Source organism: Pempheris klunzingeri, chromosome 8 (assembly GCF_042242105.1).
Source record: "Pempheris klunzingeri isolate RE-2024b chromosome 8, fPemKlu1.hap1, whole genome shotgun sequence".
Lineage (NCBI taxonomy): Eukaryota > Metazoa > Chordata > Actinopteri > Acropomatiformes > Pempheridae > Pempheris > Pempheris klunzingeri.
This window is the reverse complement of record NC_092019.1, coordinates 6,204,077-6,223,814: the sequence shown is the minus strand read 5'-3', so window position 1 is coordinate 6,223,814 and position 19,738 is coordinate 6,204,077. Positions and strand designations below refer to the sequence as shown.

Sequence of the window (19,738 nt, the reverse complement as noted above, 5' to 3'; positions counted from 1 at the left end):
TGAAACGAGGCTACATCAGAGGGGAGGGGAGGGGTGGATGAAACAGGTTCAAATCTCTTTCCCTCCGTGTACTACAGTGGCTAGAAAGGATTGAATGGGTTTGTAGCGTAGGAACAGAAAAAAAGGGCATTTACCTTTCCCGTCCAGGCGACAGAGCGTTCACACAGACGGACTGCCTCCTGTTGAAAGCAGAGCAGGAGGTCGGTGCATCGCAGAGGAAAAAAATCTCCCGACGCGTCCATTTTTATTGTCTCCACTGGCTCCTGGTGATAAACCGTGCAAATGAGAGCATGCAAACCACCGCGTCTATCGTGCATCTCCTCACATGACACGTCAAACGTGCAGAAATAACCATGTGTGAGTGGAAAAAAGGAGCACATCCACGGCGTGTGGCGGAAGAGGGGATTTTGTAAAGATGTGAGAAAGCATTAGAATGCAAGAAATGGTGCGATGGCGAGAGGGACTGTTGGGAGAGACAGATCTGCATATGGAAATTAGGGTTAGCATGGATAAAATTCTACTTAAACGGCTGCATTATTTTGTATTAATTTGCGGCGGGACCCCTGCAGCGAGACTGAGGGGGACAAGAGGTGACTTTGACTTTGCCCATTAGAAAAATCATGGAATAGAGCAGGTGCTCCGGTTGCACAAAAGCCCCTTTTCTTAGCCACAACTTGCTTTAATCGCTTTAGACATGTTAAACATGTAAGCAGTATCCGTCGCTCCAAGGCTAACATCTGATATCTTAGGTGTAAATTACACGTCGACTTTAACTCGACCAAACAAATGCTAATTAAATTACTTTGTCTCGTGAGGTTGGAAATGTAGCTCAACACTGTCAGTGGTGCACAGAAGATATTTAATTTGCTCTTTTACAAATCCCTCGAGAAGTAACGCCGCTGAAATAAGTGTGAAACTACCCTTACAGGACAGAAATACAGGGTGTTTGTAGTAATGATGCGATGGAGGAAGCACTTTGCAGTGACACCTCTTGATCCGCGTACAGCGAGACAAACAGGCCACGCCCACACCGAAACTTCGGACCAATCATCGGGCGCGGCGCGGGTCTGCGCATGCGTGTTGTGGACGCGCGGGAGATACAGGAAACCCAAACAACGGAGTTATGACAGCAGTGTAATCTTCATCCAGTGCTCTAAATTTACGGAATATTACACCACACGAGACGCCGAAATACGAGGTTTGTCAGTGTTTCAATAACGGCTGTGTTTGTTGTGTCAGAAATCCTGCTGTTATTTCAGTTTATTAAGGCTGTTCATTCAACATAACAGGCAGATTCTGCTAGAGAGTTAACGTTAGCTAGTTACCACTAAGCTAACATAGTCTTTGTCTTGTTATTTACTTGTACACGCATAAAGAGAGAGTCATTTTACACACTCGTCTTCCGTAAGATACATATTGGAAGTAGCCTGCTGTTATTTATGTGGACAGTAATGAGCAGTCTTTGAAGCAAGGAACATCAATTGCCAGATGTTGACGTTTAGTTCATACAAGTGCAACATCACTAATCTCAGATAGACAGCTGTCTGCTGCATATGTGCTAGATTTAACATAATACTTTAATTTACATTTTACATTTTGAAGTGCAGCTTGATCTATAATATTTTTGTAGCTATGTATAGTACCTTATATTCTTTGAACATATAGTATTCTTATATTTAATCTGTTTATATGTGAGTGCCTGCCCCTTTTGTGTGCAACATGTTGCCTCTGTTTTGTGTAACAGTCTTGTAATGTTTTTCTCATTAAAGGTGACACTGATTCCACTCCGGCAGCATGGCAGACGATTTCAGCCAGTCACTCACGCCACCAGTTTCTCCCTTTGCAGTAGACAGCCTATGTGAGCCGACTCCAGCCCAGCCACCCTGCTTCTGCTGCTCTGAAACAAAGGATGACCCCACCGGAGCACTGTCCACAGAGGGATACGCTGCTAAGGGGTCCCTGACAAGGTATAGTCGCTATCGGTTCACCATTATCTCAAAAAAGCATATTTTCCTGCTAGTAGGTCAACAGTTTTCATACTGTCTCTTTTGTGCCAGAGAAATGGTCCCAGTGAAAAACTGTTGACAGCAAAATCTGTGAATTATCCTGAGTAACTGGGTCTTTTTTCTGGAAACACACACTGCTGTTGGTTTTGTTTTGTTTTTTCAAAGGTCAGTTTTTGATGCTTTGGGCACAACAAATGAAATTCCAGTCACCTCCACTGTAACAGGGTGGCAGCAGAAGTCTCAGAGGCAGAAAAACCTCATTGAATAAGTCTTAACTTATGTGACTGCACCCACTCTGTAGGCTGTTGTTGCATCTTGACCCGGCCCCTGCAGAGTATGAGGCAGATACAGTGGAGATCTTTGGCTTCCCCTGGGTAACAGAGACAGCACTGGTGGAATCTACAAAGCTACTCTTTGGTCTGTTCAGGTAAGCCAAGATGTAAAACAGATGTCAGTTAAGATTGCTTTTAGAGTAAACACAGTTGTAATTTTCCCATATGGTGCTACAACCACCCTAATCCATGCCAGCTAAATCTTAGAGAAGCAGTCTTTTTACCTCACAGCTGGTCTTGATTGCTCTTTGTTGTATATTTCAGACAAAAGGTGTACAAGCTGGAGACTTTGGTGCAGTCCAGCTCACATGACTTTGGTAAGCTTGTACAATATGTAATCCACAGCCCAGCTAATAATCAGACTTTTAGTTTTCATGTGAGTACTTGTCCACACAGTAAGCCAATTATCTGCTTACATAAACAAACATTTTATGTATTAGCCAAGATACTTTCATGTAGATCAGCAAACAGCCAGATGATGGCTGTTAAGAGGAAATTGCAGTTTTAAAATATTATATGCAGAGAGTGGATTTTAGCCTCCATTTACATCTAGAGAGGCAAAAAAGGAAACATTGAGTATGCTCCGTTTGACATCACTTTTAAATCATGTTGGCTGAATTGTAGGTGGAAATTGAGGGGCAGTGGGTCTAACCAGTAAGCCACAGGGTCAGCAAGGAAAATTGCTTTCTGCAAGGCAACATTTTCATAAGAAGTCTACCCCAGCCAAGGACCATACATGCACACACAACATACAGTACATGCTTATAATGTAATTAATATGATTAATTCAGCAAGAACCAGCAAGATAGAGTATAGGTTAAGCCCAAGTGATGCCACTTGAGGCTGCGCCTGTGGGGGCAGAAGGCTACATGTATGAAAATGGAAAAAAAATCTTGTGGTGTAGAGTTAGAAACAAGAAAGCTTACCAGACCACTGTACCCTGCTCCTCATCTCTGGCAGAGGCTCAAGGCAACATTAGCTGTGACTAGCATAACACACCTGAATCTGTGAATTAAGTCTTAGAAGTCAAGTTATATTGTGAGGAATGTAAGTGCAAGGTTTTCACACTATCTCTAGTTCTACTGCATCAAATACCAAATTGGTGGACTACTCTTTAGACAGGGATCTCAGCAACAGACTGCATCCCCATGGCTTTCCCAGGCCTGCCCACTGAACGTAGGTGAAGTTAGTTGGAGTGGAAGCTGTTGAACTGTCTGCTGAGGAAAGACATGAAGGCAAATTAAAGCAAAGGAAGTGGCTGCCAAAGGGCAAGTGCTGAAAGTAGTTGCATGCTGTACTGAAGTCTACAATGTGTTTTTAAACCATATTAAAGATTACATGTCAAGCTTGGAGAGATAACATTCCACCCTTATACTCCACGTTTAGAGGCAAATTGAATGATTTTTTAACTGTATGATATTGTAAACACTGAGCCTGAAAGCACAATAACACTGAAAATTTAAACAGGGTTTCTTTGTTGTGTTTATGTGTATCTGGTGGATCGAAATACTGTTCAGAAGAACACGCACTGACATTAAAAGTTTAAATATATGTGTAACATTGTGCTTTGCTAAAGCAAGGATACTAATTAATTACCCAACAAATGAGTTTACCATGAAGTTTACATTGTTGAGCTCAACTCTAGTGTTTGAGACATGTTTGAAATCTAATGCAGGCAGCATATTTTACATAAGATTTTGGAATACTGCCCACAACATCCCTCATGTGTTGTAGGTCAAGCAGGCAGCCTCCACTATGAAGCAGAGGACCTCAGGCAACAGTGTGTTTCATTCCTTCAGTATGTCAAAGTCTTCTTGCACAGGTAATTCTACGTATGTAATGTCAACATTAGTATCGCTAGTTTAAATGTTTTTATCTATATGTTATAATGTCAATCATTCCTGCACTTGTTTGTTCTTTGGTATCTGTTCAGACACCTGGAACCTTCCAGCTCACTGGATGCAGGTTACTCACACCCCTATGATCAGCTGGAGGTCCAGCTCCCCTCTCTTCTCCTGGAGGAGCTCTTTGGCATCACTCTCCTCATAGGACGACTCAAAGACCTGCCCGCCAATGTTCAAAGTGCCTTCACCATATCTAACCAGGGAAAGGTGTGTATGACACATAGGCATCAGATGCTGTCGTAAAGGCGAGAGGGCCTTCAAACCTTTACAGCATTAAGGGGACCTGCTCATATGACCACATTCAAATTCACATTCTCATCTCCTAGAACCTTGTACTATAACGTGATAGAGTATTTTCACTGATTTTTCTGCTATTAACCATGAACTTGGTGTGCTATAATCCTTCCTCAGATTTTTCCTCCGTCTTGGCATTTGTTGCACCTTCATCTTGACATCCACTGGTCAGTCTTGGAGATCCTTCACGTACTTGGTCACAAGATGCAAGGTATGTGTCCAGTCCATGCAACAGAGACGGGAAATAGGAGTGAAACGTATAGAAATATGACTTGTGTTTTATTGTAGTTTACAGATACCCTGATTGTACCTGAAGTATTGGAATCCAATGTATTGGAAACACTGTAAAATCTATTATGTGATGGAAACAGCAACTGTGTGGAATTGTTGCATTGAGTCTCCTACAGAGACAACATATTCTCTGAATAATTTTACACTAACTGCTATGTGTCATCTAACAACTAGCACAGTGGGCAATAATCTTTTGACTTGCAGCTCATAGTGAGTCATTATCATGCAAACAGGCTTTTTGTAATTTTACCTGTTCTTCTCTCCAGGCCAGGTGGTGTACGCCCACCAGTTTGTGAACCTGACGGGAGAGAACATGACTGATACCAGTCTGTTTGAAGAGCACCTGTGCAGTCTGCTGTGTGACCTAACTGGTCTGGCCATAGGCAAATACAGCAAGGTGGGCGGCTGGCCACAACTCATTACATCTTACTGTCGAGATGTACCGGTGGTAAACTGGAAGTCTAATACGGAACATGTTCATCACCATATTAAACATGCAGCTGATAGAAAAGGGATGTAAGCTGCTGATAGCAGATACAGAATATGAATTTGGCTTCTGTCGTGCACACAAAATGTTTCGTCCAGAATATTATCCTTTGGTGAGTGGAAAAGACTGCACCAACACCATTGTAGTAAATTGAACCCCAGCACTGGATAATATTAAACTGTACTTTTTTAGAATAACAAAATTGAATCAACCTTACTGTATGATCTTCCTGTCAGTGATAGACCCCATGTATGTATGAAAAATATAGCTGCAGTTGGGAGTTTGGTGTGTTCAATGTACCCTGTTGGTTTCTAGGTGAGGCCTACGGAGGCACTGAGCAGCCATCATTACTTTTGCTCCTGCACCAAAGAGCTGTGGGTCCTGCTCATTCACCTCCTACAGTACAGAAGTAAACTGTTGCACACACAGGTAATGTAAATACACACAAGTTCACAGTCGCACAATAAAATATGACTGGTCAAATTAAATTAACCAATGTGTGTCTCCCCTTAGTCTTTCTGGAGCTACATGAACTCGTTGTTGAGGCCTCTGGTTTCAGGGAAGCCAGTAGCAGAGCAGTTCAGTGGCCTCCCTACGCACTGTAAGGACCCTCTGGGATTCACATGGTGGCTGGTCACTCATTTAGCAGTGTTAGGGCAGTACAATCGTAACGGCACACTACAGAACAAGGTAAGAGACAGAGAATCACTATATCAACTCCATAAGATGTTAAGCTGCAAAATAAACTGGGTGTGATTATAAAAGTGTTTCATAGAGAGGAAATAATGAATGGGAATTTGAAAACATTGAATTTCACTTGATTCAACTTAAGTGGATACATTTGATCTTGAATTTGGCCACATTTATTTTTCTCACCATAAATAGTCTTAAAGAACTTCAGTTTTAACAACAATCACTTTATTCTAATATTTGTTTTATTAAGAATTAATGTAGATGAATCTAATTCATCCAGGCGGTCCAATGAAAAAATAAAATATTCTTCGCAGAAGTTGTCTGTTTGAGGACATTTAGTCTCTCTGTAGTTCTAAAATCAGTCTTGAGTTCATTTGTCTTAACTTTATCTTTAATTAAAGATAAATGGTGCCAAAAAGACATGGGACTGAAAAGACAAAAATTACACGAGACTTCTCATAGAAATATGTCAGTGAGAGAGACACTGTCTGCATCATCTAGAGCAGGTATTCCGATAGCAGGTCTTGTCTTCTTCCGTCTTAAATATGAATGCTGGTGACACACTAACCTTTCACCAATAGTTCCTGTATTGTGAGTATGATTTAAAGAAAATCCTCAATAGGTTTTCGTCATTATTGTTTTTAAATATATTACCTCATTGTCTTCTGCACTCACAGAAACATCTGGAGTTTAATTGGGCTTTTGTGGAAGAGTTGCTCAAGTTAACCTGTAACCCTAAGGTTAGCACATACATTTTTAACCTCGTCAAATTCATAATAAAAGACAGTTTTCATATATATATGTATATGGTGGTACATTAAACAGCGCATGTGTGTGTGTGTGTGTGTGTGTGTGTGTGTGTGTGTGTGTGATAACAGGGAGGTCCAGCAGAGGAGCAGGTCAGGATGCATGTCCACTGCTGTCTCAGTCTCTGTCTGCTGTGGGAACCAAGCACCAGTGCTGTCTCCATCCTCTGGGACTACTACAGCAAGAATCTGGTGAGGACGAACCTTCAGAGGACAACATCAAATGAATGCTGTGGTCACTGATGGTGTAGTACATAATATAGGCTGCTGAAACTTGATATGTTTCCTCATTTTGAGCACATCTACTACAATTAGGCCGCCATTTAGCTTAATTTCTTAATATAAATTAACCTGGCCACTACTTTTTTAGATGATATGTTGTAATCTTTAACTTCTCTGTGTTGAATGTTTCACTTTTGTTTTGCTGCTGTCATTTTAATAGCTTTACTATATGTTTGAAAGTAAGTGGTCATCTGTTATATTGTTTTGTACAGTATGTTGCAATGACTTTAATCATGTTTGTTGTTTTTATTTTGAAGTTATGGCACAGTTCTAAGTCTTTGTCACGTTATTAAAAAGGTTGCTATAATTGGTCAAGCAGCAGTAGGGGCGAATCATGCAGCACGTTTTCCTATATGGTTTCACCAAGGCCTGGACGGTTAATCTTCTGTCTCTCTGCCCCAGAGTGCTTCATTCACTGTACCCTGGCTTGGGATGTCTGGCATTGGCACGTTGTACAAGACCCCCCTGGCTCTGTTGGAGCAGGCCCGCAGCTGCTGCTCCCCCTTTCTCCTTCACTCTCCAGAACACACCCAGCTGTACCGCTCAGCCAACTCCTTCCGCATCTTCCTTCGAGTTCTGGCCCTGTGCCTCGCCCAGGACAGGGCTGGTGGAGTCCCACAGAGACAGATCAAAGGAAGGTAAGGATGGATAGAAGGCTGGGAGGCTTTGTAGTTCTCGCTCCTTCACATTCACATCCACCATGAAAAGTAGGTCTTACAGACAGGCTCAACACCATATACGTGGTATGTAGTTTTTTTGGAGGAAGAGAAGATAAAAGGGAAAACATGGAGAAGAAGCTGTGAGAAATGATTACTAATCAGGACTAGGCTTTTTAGGATTCCCTTTTTCCCCTTGATCTTCTAATGTATGATGTTTATTGTGCTGTTTGGATTTGTATATGTGTTTGTAGGTGCATACTTGCATAAATACACAAACAACATGTGTGTTTGCACACTAGCATGCATTTCAGTCTTGTTTGTGTGTGTGCCAGGTGCACCGCAGTCTCCCAGAGCGTCTTTGATATTTACTCAGGCCCCCCAGTGGAGCAGGTGTCTCAGGAGTCAACCACCTGCTCTTCAGTACAGACCAGAGCCAAGGAGCCTCCTACTGATTCACAGACAAACACACACACACTGCACCTGCTCCCTAGAGCAGCGACATGGTTTCAATGTGTGTGGCATTGGATGGAGGGAGAGTATATGTGTTTCTGAAGGAAAGTAAGAAAGAAGAGAGGAAAGATCACGAGCTAATGTGCAATCAGAACCAAGCGCTGGACCATCCTATATCCCAGGCCGGCTGGGCGCCAGAGAGAGGCAGCCGTAGATAAATCCGCCTAATGACTTCCCTCTGTCTGGAATGTGCTCAGCAGCACTGCAGACATGGGGGCTAATTAGCTAACGAGCGTGGCGGTTAATTCGCCTTAACGAAGCTGTGTTGGTTTCCAACACGGATAGAGAGGGGAGCTTGGGTGGTGGGGAGTGAGGAGATGTGGGTGGCAGGCAGTCTGGCAACAGCCATACTGGGCTGGGACAAGTCCAGATCCCCCTCCCTGCCTCCCCCCACATCCCTCACCACTACCTCCTCCCCCTCAGGAGGCATGAGGCGTGCCGACTGTATCGCTACAACATTTCGGCAACGTTCCTACTCCTGGCCAGGCTCTGTGGGACACCCGCGACGACCGCATTAATGGGATCGACTGCGAGCATGTTGATCTTCAACGCCGGGAGTTAGGAGCATCTGCTCGCCTCCAGAAAAAAAAGCTGTCCGGAATAAACAAACAGACAGGTTGGGAGAACACAGAAAATCCCCACTGCTGCCTCCCAGCGCGCTGCTTATATCCCTGTTACATATTACCCATTCATCTATTTAAATCTCCCTCCCCTACCACTCTGACTGCATGCTTGGCCACCTTCTCCTTTTATAGTCCTCTGTGGGTGTAACTAAGCTGATTTCGGTGTTAACCTGGTCTTTCTCTGTGCCTCACTCGTCTTTCTCCACTCCACAGTAATACTTCTTACTCCGAGTTTGTCTTGGGATGCTCGCTGTTTGTGTTTTGACCCAAACAGCAGCTCTACTCACCTGTGTGGGCTGCATCTGTGTTTGGGAGGTGGGGTGTAAGGGGGGGGGCTCCTGCCTTCTGTGTTTTCCTGCCAGGCGAGCAAACAGTGAGCTGGATGAGTGGCAATGCATGTGTGTGTGTGGTTTTATTGATCTCTCTCTGGTGTTGCAGTAAATTGGTTTGGTTGTAGAGAGAGGGACCAAGCGCCTACTGCTGTGTGTCTGAGTGTCTCTGACATTTAACATGATCTTTAAAGGCATTTCTCCACAGTGCCCGCAGGATCTAACAGCGTGCTGGGTGGTTCTCTCACCCAGCACGCTGTTAGATCCTGCTTACTCCCTCTCTTGCTTTTTCTTTCTCTCTCACCCACACACACACACACACACACGCACACACACAGAAACAGACACAGACACAGACACACAGGCCGGACAGCCCAGCCTCTCCCCTGGAGCTGAGAGGGTGATGGAGGCAGGTGGTGTGGTGCACGTGGGGGTGGAAAGTTCAGTTAGTCAGCATTTAAAGTCAGGGGTTTCAGAAGAACAAATCACCTCTGCAGAGTTGGTTGGTGGAAGTAAAGAAAAAGTGTAACCATTTTTTTGCCTTGGATGAAATCCTATTGTGAAGAGCAGATACTGTCATCTTGATCAAGCTCCTCTCTTCGCTAGGGGCAAAAGTGGGCAAACCATCTCTTGTGTCACATTTTATGAACTTTGTTTCTTCTTTCCACCCATGTTCTCTTATGTTTCCAGGATTTATTCCAAATTCTCCCCAAAGAAGATGCGGGAGCTTTCGGAGGCTGGCCTAATGAACTTCCTGCTGCTGTTCCTTGTGGTAGCCAGGCAGGTAGAGCTGGAGGATGTGGCCAGCAGAGCTTGTGAACTGTTGGGCTTCCTTCCCACTAACTGCTCCCCAGGGCATCGCACCTTGGTCTGGAGGGGACAGCTGACACTGCTTTTGTTGTTCCAGGTATGTTTGTTAATCAGAAATTTAATCTGGAAGTGTACTGTTGCCAGCCGGGTACATCACAAGGGGTTTTTTGATTTACAAATTCCATTGGTTGAAGATTTTCTGATTTTGCAGGAGAGGGGTCTGGACGTTGGTGCACAGGCTAGCTGGCTGGCCTCCTCCTTTAATGAGACAGCCAAAGAGTTCTACAATAAGACCACAGAGGTCTCTCGCAGACTTGCCCTCTGGGGGCCCCTCAGCTCATACCTGGAGGGAGTGGCGGAGGTGTTCGAGACAAGCACCAGTCTCAGCCTATCAGAGGAAAAGCTGCTCAACGAAGGGTTTGATTGGTTGTTACCTGCTTGCCGTGTATCGGAGTTGAATTCTGCCCTGGGCTTTCTGCAGACCATCCTCGCACAGCTCAGGTGAGACAGCTGGTGTAAATACTCACCAGCTGCCAGATATCTCTTACTTTTTCTCAGTTTCTCTCATTCTTCTCTTTCACTGATAGCTGCTCCTTCACAGATAGTGGACACATTCAGACAATTGTTTTCAGGCCAGGGCCAAGCTAAGCTTTTATTAAAATCTGATAAGTGGCGGAGGAGAGTGATCTCTTCTGCTCTTCCCCACCCGGCCCAGAGTCCACTCACTTCTCATACTGACAATAGGCAGATTGTGCTGTCAGCAGGAATGAGTGTCTGTAAAGACCCTGTGTTCCGTTGAGGCCCCTGTTAGTCTCAGTGGACCTAGTTGCCCCCAGGTCACCCTCACCAGGTGCTGGTGGAACTCTGAGTAGAGTTACAGGCCCAAGAGACCCTCCATGGACCCTCCTGTCGTCATGGGGATGGTGGCAGTGCTGCGGGTGGGTTGAGAGACTATGGTCAGTAGGGCGTCAGGACGGGTTCAGCTGTGGGACACGGGTGTTCGTTACACGATCGACCCCAGCTGAAGTTCAGAGAGCCACAGCTGAAACATTGTCTGTTTATGTGGGGAGGTAGAGGTGGGAACAGAAGTGACAGTAGATAGAAATCAGGTGAGACTGGGAGGACATGGGGTGAGGAATGATGTGTGATCTTTCACTGTAGATTCTCAGTTAAGTCTGGTGTTAAAAAGCTGTAACCTTGCTTGGGAGCCTTTAAGTTTGCAATAATCCTTTACTCTCCAATGAATTATAATTATAGCAAGTAGTACTTAATATGCTTAGAATGACCCAGAGTACTTTTTGAATCCTCAGTTACACTGATGTAATTGAAATCTTGGGCAATAGCTAATGTAGCTAGTCCAGGTTTAATCATGTTAGCAGTGTTCACACAACTGTGCATGAGGGGTCAAGTGGAATAACTGCTGTCATGAAAGAAAAGTGAAGTACTGATATAGTACCTGAGTACCTGTTCTTCCTTATGAGAGACACCTTGCACAGTCATTTCATTCTTTAATTTGAAAATATCGATTTACATCTCTGAACAAGCACTCAATGCCACATGTAGCACCTGACTATTTTCAATACTTAGTGCTAAATAGTGCTGCAGACACATCTCGGTGTCGTTTTAATGTCCAGTGCTGTCAAATGCATATCCCAGTTTTCTACATTTCTACACCCTCTAGAAATATACTTTGTTCAGTTGTTTTACTAAGCACTGAAAGTATTACTTACACTACTTACAAAAGGTTAATAAATAAGCTGAAACGCAAGAATAAGGACATTGTAAAGTTAAGTGTTGCCGAGCCCTCTCACTGAATTATGTAGGTGTATGATTGCTTTAATTCTCCAGTGTATACATTTCACCCTCTTAACCCTACACACGCACACGCACACACACACACACACACACACACACACATATACACATTAACCTACACACCTACCCACACACCAAAAGTGAAACACTAACCTCAGTGTACTCCCCTCTTATTTCAATGCCAGGCTCCCATAACATGATATCTCGTTAGCTTTGCTAATTCCCAAACTTCCCATCTCAGATCTCGGGGTTGGAGGGCACACATTTGCACATTAATGGCCAAGGAGAGAGAGAAGAAGAGAACTCCCAGAGGCCCTGTGTGTTATGGCCCGGACCACACTGACCCATTTAACCAAATAAAAAAATACTATGCTCTCTCTTTCAAATCCGTCCCGCCAAATTAAACATAATTCTTCGGCCTGGCAATTCTCGGTATCTCTTTGTGATTAATGCCTTTTCTGTGACACAATTAATGGGCAATTATGTAGCCTGGCAAATTTAGCCTGTGCATCATTATGTCTACTGAGAGCCGTGTGGAATCTGCACACATTAAGACAATTATTCTGCCAATGGCTGAGGCAGTGGAGGGTCCGAACATTTACTCTTGATAGCCATCGCTATGGTGCTGAGGCAGGAAGCCAGTCCCAGTCATAATTCCTCAGTTTTATTCCTTCCCATGACCCTCTTCTGTGGGAGGGTGGGGGTGTCGCTGGTTGATGAGGTGAGCTGGCACTGGCTCATCATGTTGGATCTGTTTTCAGTACAAACAATTAATCCTGATCTCCTTGGCTTGAAAAAATACAAGCTTCCCTGTAAAGCGGTTTCCTCTGTGAGCATTAAGGCCTTTTACCGGATATTGAGCCTTTCTTTTCTAAGTCAAGGACAACTACTGTCGGGTTGTACTGATGGGAAATGTAGTCACAAGTACACCTATACTTTTTGATAGAGATGCATAGACAGTATTAAACAGAAAGTGGACATCAAGTAAGATCAGCTTGTTCCTGGGTGTGTGTTTGATGTGTCTCTCTCATTATTGGGATGCTATATTTTATTTTATGTGTCTGTAGTTGGGTGAAGGGTTAAACGGGGTTCCTTGAGTGTGTGTGTGTGTGTGTGTGTTTGTGTGTACACATTGTAAGAAGCTGCAGTGAGAGGGATTAAGTGGGGTCTCCGACGATGTCTTGTACAATGAGGGTTGATGGGTGTGAAAGGCCCATTCCGCAGTAGTAACGAGGCTAATGAATTCAGACTCTAATCGATTGTCTCAGCTCTCTCAGGATTAGATGCAACCTTGCTGGAAGGGAAGGCACCGCTGAGGTGTGTGCGTGTATGTGTGTGTACCTTAGTAGCAGACAAGAGGAGGGCTGAGGACGGGATAGAAGGGAAAGGGCTTACTAGTTCTTCTATCCTTTCCTCCTTCCCCAGCACACCTCAACCCCTCTTCCCCACACCCCCATCCGGGCGAATGAGGGGGACAGGAGGATCATCTCCAGTCTAAATGAGATTACAGCTCCTTCAGCTGCTTATCTGGGCTAATGCCAGCCACTGTGGGGCTGCTGTAGCGGCTGTGGCTGGGGCCAGGGCCAGGGATGAGCCAGAAGAGCCAAAGTATAGTCTGTGTACTGGGGATCAGCATTAGGCTCAACTCTATGCCTATAATATCCTCCTCTCCTTCCCCACCTCTACCTCCACCCTGCTCTGCTCCACACTGCAGCGCACCGCCGCACCCAGTAATCCCCCAGGAGAGAAGAAAGGAAAAACACATGAAGAAGGACTGAAAGAGAGAAACAGGGGAGCAAAAGGATTTGAGAAAGTAGAGGGCGGAGTTGGAGGGTGTAGGTGTTGTACACAAGAGAGAGCACTATGTTTGGATTTTGCATCGGATAGATTTGTTTATCTGCTGTCTTTGTGTATGTGTGTTTGTGTCCTTCCAGACAGGTCCATCAGCGCAGTGTCCACTCAGCACCCAACTTGGTTTGGGCTCCTGTTACCACCAGTGTGGTGAAAGAGCGCCACCTAGCGGTAGCAGCAGCACTTTGGGCGCACTTCTTCCCCTTCCTGCGCAACTTACGCCTCTCTCAGACCCCTCCGGCACAGCTGGCAGATGCTGCTGCAGGTCAGTAAAGCCTGCTGGGAAGAAAAAGAGACACTGAGTGGAGGGAAGAAAAGGGTCCAGGAGACGAGAGCGAGGGAGAGCAGGAAGGAGTTTGGGACCAGAGTTCAACCAAAGTGGCTTTTGAGTTGCCATCATTTTACATAAAGGCAGAGAATTTAGTAATTAGGAAGCATAAGATGAATTAGTGAAGTAGAGATTCAGAGAACAAGGCTAAAACAAAAGCATCTAGGCAAATACAAAAGGACACATGCTTATACTTTTTACTTTAAATATGCCTGCATCAGCTTTCTAGTAAATTTGAACAGAAATTAAATCACTTCATTTTCCTCAGGCTTCACCCTGTTGGCCTTTGATCTGCCCAGCTCTGCCCCCCAGGACCTGCAGCCCAACCCAGTCAAGTCCATTATGCAATGCTTTGGCTGGGATGACATGGTTCACCCACTTCTGGTGACTCGTTACCTTCCCCATCTGCTCCAAAACAGGTACAGTTCAGATCTACCCTTTGCATCAAATCAGCAGTCACAAAGCAGTTTTGTCACTTATCACATCTCTCCTGATGTACACTTCAGTACCTGTCAGCAATCAAGCTTCAAAATTGTTTTCGACAAGTAAGTGTAGGTATACCGACTGAGTGGTATCTAATTTATAATTTAGACGGTGAGCGCCCTTGTTATTATCAAAACAGGTTTTAATGAAGAAATTGCACCCATGCCTCTAAACAGAATACAAAATGTAGTAGATCTTCAAAATTACACTCAAGGGTTCAAAACAACATGACGATTTCAGCCTCAAAGGTCCTCTCCAGATAGTGCCAAGTGATACTAAGGGGCTACACCTGAATATGAAGCCAGAATAAAGACACAAGTGTTTATTGTTTAGAACGACCAGGCTTCTGTTTAAGCTGTTAGCAATATGAAATTTCCAAAATGAAGTGATGAGTTCATTCATGCAAGAATTCAATTAAAATACCACACCTTTGACAGACACTTTCACCTTCCCTCTATCCTTCATTATGAAAAACTGTATGTCAGCCCAAAAGAAATCTGATGGGAAGAGACATGTATGTGTTTTAGAGAAGTGGATTCAATGATTATGCTTTTTTTTTTTTTTTTTTTAAATAAAGATTTATGTGTTTGCATAGGCCCAACTATGCCCACCTCAGCACAACATAACATAACATGTGAATATTAACATTGACATCATTAAGTGTCTTTACATATATGGACGAAATTGTTTCGAATTTGCCACTCACATGTTGAATGCTGAGTATTTCTTCATACCTCCATCAGCAGCAAAGGCCAGTAAATCCAGGAGTTGTTTCTAACCATGGACATGACATTAGTGCGAGATGACTCTCTGCCTCTGTCTTTTCCAGTGAGCTGGTGTCCTCACTAAGCAGTGATTCTGCATCCAGTTCAGCACAAAGCCTGTCAGTGAGGGCCTGGTTTCGCTGTGTTCTCCAGCAGCACCTTCACAAGAACCCAGATGGGTCTGACAGCAGAACAGGTAACGCCACTACAACATTATAAATAAATAAGCATCCATTGTGCACCAGGCAGATTTGCTTTTGTATGGAATTTCTGGCATATCATGGAATAAAGAGAGATGTATCCCAGACGGTGAAGGTTGGGGACATTGATAAACTCTATGAGTAAATCAGGAGGTACTAATTACATGTACTCCCTTCCCATCTATACCCAAATATATGTTGTAACTACTTTCACACATTAGACAGAGTTGTATCTGTTTAGGCGATGAAAGGTCAACAATGCAATGTGCAACATTAACTAATCTTTTTTTTAGAACTTCTTCAACCCAAATTGAGAAAAAGTTGAAATAAATAACTTGTGTCCAATTTTGTTTCTCTAACAACAGATTTTAGAAATGTTGCTGTACTCAAACACAGGTCCTAAAGCTTCATGACCCAACATGAGCAGACTTTGTGTACAGAAATGTTAGGCTTGTAACGTTTGTCTTGTATTAGAGATAATAGACACATCACTATTGACACGCTTAGTGTTTGTGCGTTGCTTCCAGGCCGAGCTGTGGAGGAGCAGTTGTGTGAAATGACCCGGCTTGTATTGAGGCTTCCTGAGGTGGACAGTCTTTTGCAGAGAGCGGGCCACCAGCCCACAGCTGCCAGACTAGAGCCCACGTCAGCCCTGGAGATGTTTGTCAAGGTAGCACATGCTCACTGGTGTGAATACACTGTGGTCTAGTAAAGGTGTCGGCTAAAGTAAACCTTTCTGTCTTTGTGTATTTAGAAAATCTTACAGTGAGTTAGTCTTAGATTTACCGTCAAAGTTAATACTCAGTTACACATCACCTGCTGTCAGCTGCAGTTGAAAAAGTGGAGTTTCTGTAGGATATCAGTGATTTACACTTGAATTTCGTTGAAATGTACCTTTTTTTTTTCTTCTTTATGCATATAACACCAACAGTACTCGCCACATTATAGTAAAACTCATAAGTGAGCCTTTACTCTAGTCTGCTCTGTATGTCTACCATATCTGGTCTCTACTACGGAAACCTGGATTTACATGCAAAAATTTCCATACATTTCTTGTCTTATCTACTTGCTCATGGCGTCAGGCTGTAGGCAGTGTGTACAGTGGACTGCAGGTTTTGTCTGAGCGTTCGGCCATGGTGACCAGAGCCCTTCACTACATTGGTGACATCATGAGACACATTAAACCAACTCTGGTCAGCAAGAACCAAGAGGGACTGCAGCAGGCCTACTGGGCTGTCGGTAGGTCCACAGCCTATATACTTCCAACACATTATACAGTAGATGAAGCTTCAGGAGTATTTTATTCAAGAATCATTACAGTTGTGTGTCTGACTCTGTGATTGTCTATGTTTTGTACTGTTTGACTCAGGTTGCATAGTGAGGCACTGGAGCCCCCTGCTGGCCACATCTAAAGCCCAGCAGCTGCTGTTCCGCATTGTGGATGTGCTGCTGCTTCCCCATAACCTCACACAGCAGGACAAAGCCCTCAGGGACAGCCTGCCTCTGTATCTACAGGTTAGGACAAACATATTGTCCACGCACACGTCAAAAACAATGCAAAATCAGGACACACAGCAAGCCTGAAGGTGTTATGAAAGAGACCAGAAACCCTAATCAAAGCCCTTTCATCACTCATGTCTATAATGTGCTCAGATGTTTCCATTCTTTTAATTTATTCCCCTGCAGGGTCTGTCAGTGGCTTCCAGTGCCTCTCAGTCACAGGGTGCCTACCTGAAGCAGCAGCTGCACTCTGTTACTCGCAGATATCTGGACCATTTCCTTCCTGCCTCACCTTCCATGGGCATCATCGCCAACCACCCAGTGCTTCTGAGTGCCTGTGAGGCCAGCCCAACCACCAGGGGAGCGGGCGGTCCTCTGCTGAGGAGGACCATCCTGGAGGTGCTCTGGTCGGTCTCTAGATCTGGGATGCTGTTTGCCTGTTGTTTTGGCTTTGACGTTAGTTTCATATCCAGATTGTGTCTGGAATTGACTCCTGTCAAGCAAAGCAACGTACGCAACATGATTCATGTGATCAAAACAGAAAAACTCCAAAGCTGAGCAGGATGAGCATAAATCAAACAGATAATTGGCAGCTTTGATTTCATATTCATATATTACTTGACTAAATTTTAATCATCAGGAACCAAAGTGCAATCTTGTTGATGTGATTTCTTGTCTTTCATTATGTCTCTCCCTTTCCAATGTTGCAGTGGGAGCTTCCTCCAGTTTAAAGGTCATGCCCCTCCGCCTCGGCTAGCATCAGTCCTGATGTTCCTGTTGGAGCTTCTGAGACGAAACAGTGACTCAGACCCAGCCCTCCTCACTGTGCCCCTCCCCTCTCTGCTGCGCTGTCTGATGCTGGTCAACGAACCGCAGGGTAGGATTATGATCAAGTGTAGTTTTTCTGTATTGTGTGTGTGAGATGTGCCACGGTGTCAGATCTCCGTTCCCTCATACTCGTATATGACTGGTATGATGTTTTTCTGATACTTGAGCTGTTACATATGAAACGCTGCTAATGTGAGCTACTAAAAGGTCTGAGGTTCAGTGAATAGCCTGAAGTTATCTTTAATGCAGTGATGTTTGTTTGTATGTATGACTGTAATTTTGATTAATCATGGCAAATGTCAAAGTCCCTTTTTTCTTAAAGGTCTCCAAGATAATTATGAGCAGGCCTGCATTTGTTAGCGACTTCACTACAATATCAGCTAAATAAATGCTATAATCATGCTACTTAGTATCAGCGAGATGGTACCAAACATGTCCTTAATGCTTACAATTTTCATCAATCCTCATTTTGGGGCAAATTATGCAGGGGAAAAAAAAATACATTTTGACAATCAGGTTTGTGTTTATAGTAATCACTGAAAGGCTGTTATTTTTTTGGGGGGGGGGTTTCTGTGCAGTGAGGAAGACGAGCACAGATGCCATACAGCTTGTGGTGGAGCGGTGCGCTGCTGCATCTACGGAGAGACCGTGTGACCAGATGATCACTGTCTTGCGGTAATTGACAATAATGTCGCACAATAAATATCTGCACCTGTATGAGAGCTGCGTGGCGTCGTTCACAGGGTGCACTAACCCTGACATGGGCACTGCAGGCACAGAGACAAACTATCTATATCGCATTAAAGCCTGTTTTATCCTACGTGGTTTTTACTGTTTGTGCAATCCCACTGCCCCTAGGTCGTTTGTGGAGGAGAATGAGGGAGTCTACGACAGGCAGGTATACAGTGTCCTGGAGACTGTGGCTGTTCTAGATCCCTCTGTGGTTCAAGCTCTCATTCCCAACTTGTCTCTCAGTCTGAGAAACACTGAACACAAGAGAGGACTGGGCAAGAACATCGCCTTGAGGTGAGTAAGCACATGAATCACCTCTTGAAAGCCACATAGACTGAATTATCGCCTTAAACTATTTTTAAGTTGTCTAGACATTAAGCGGGTGTTACGTGCTGCGCTGAAAATATTCTGTAGCTGTATGACTTGTCCACTAATGTGACAATGCTCTCTCTCCCTGCATAACAGAGGTGCGTATAGGAAGCTGCTGTGCCTCCTTGGGGAGAGTGGGCAGGCTGAAATAGCCAGTCTAGAAGCGGACTGAGAAGTTTTTCAAAAAACAGGACCAGCTCCAGGATCTGTCGCCAGCTCCAAGAATCACTTGTTAATTCTTAATTTGGTCATCAGAAAAGGGCACTACGGCCACCTAAGGGATGAGGGATTAGTTCATTTCATTAGCTGTGATGATGTTAAAACCTAATCTGTTGGCAACTCTGAATACAACTGATAAGATTTTGAGTTCTCATGTTCATATAACCTGTTTGTATATAATGTACATATTGTAAAGAAGGTGCAGCTCTTTAGCAGATGCATTATTTTGAAATAAAATGTGACAATAAATATGAATGTGCTCACACCGGTCTCTCCACTTTTTCATTTCAGTTCTATAGTGAGAAAAGTGAGGGATGCGAGCACTGGAGTGAGCACAGACTATTTGTGCTTATACCATCAGGTGCTGGATCTGTCTCTACTCGCTTGGCACTCTGAATTACAGATTTGATGGCAGTCGTGGGCGAGCCCAAAGAGTTCAGTAGCGGGGAAAAAAAAAAAAAAAAGTGAGTAAAGGAGAGAAGTACTGTTTGTTCCAATTCTCTCTCTCGCCTTTCCAAGTCGCGGCAATCTCTTGCAATCCGGCTTTAGTTTGCACCTAATCACATGAAGTCTCACTCCTGTCTCCCACAATCACCAAGTCCCATTTTCTGTCATTGCTAGTC

At 44.1% G+C, this 19,738-nt stretch overlaps 1 protein-coding gene across 1 annotated transcript; it reads left to right on the top strand.

The window, feature by feature from the left end:
- Nucleotides 1–1,119: 1,119 nt before the first annotated feature.
- Nucleotides 1,120–19,341, top strand: mms22l (MMS22-like, DNA repair protein). Its single transcript, XM_070835749.1, has 26 exons — nucleotides 1,120–1,198; nucleotides 1,770–1,967; nucleotides 2,308–2,433; nucleotides 2,603–2,655; nucleotides 4,073–4,160; nucleotides 4,272–4,449; nucleotides 4,654–4,747; nucleotides 5,094–5,224; nucleotides 5,630–5,743; nucleotides 5,828–6,004; nucleotides 6,685–6,747; nucleotides 6,886–7,005; nucleotides 7,498–7,733; nucleotides 9,907–10,123; nucleotides 10,238–10,527; nucleotides 13,776–13,957; nucleotides 14,289–14,439; nucleotides 15,333–15,463; nucleotides 15,995–16,137; nucleotides 16,550–16,706; nucleotides 16,837–16,982; nucleotides 17,154–17,374; nucleotides 17,678–17,844; nucleotides 18,374–18,470; nucleotides 18,654–18,821; nucleotides 18,993–19,341. The coding sequence occupies exons 2-26, from the start codon at nucleotides 1,795–1,797 to the stop codon at nucleotides 19,066–19,068; spliced, it is 3,699 nt and encodes a 1,232-aa protein (XP_070691850.1). The 5' UTR covers nucleotides 1,120–1,198; nucleotides 1,770–1,794; the 3' UTR covers nucleotides 19,069–19,341.
- Nucleotides 19,342–19,738: the final 397 nt, after the last annotated feature.

Coding starts and splice junctions, on each gene's coding strand:
- mms22l (XM_070835749.1), top strand. CDS start 1,795: ATGGCAGACGATTTCAGCCAGTCACTCACGCCACCAGTTTCTCCCTTT. Junction 2,434..2,602: donor CTACTCTTTGGTCTGTTCAG/GTAAGCCAAGAT, acceptor TGTATATTTCAG/ACAAAAGGTGTACAAGCTGG. Junction 14,440..15,332: donor CCCCATCTGCTCCAAAACAG/GTACAGTTCAGA, acceptor TGTCTTTTCCAG/TGAGCTGGTGTCCTCACTAA.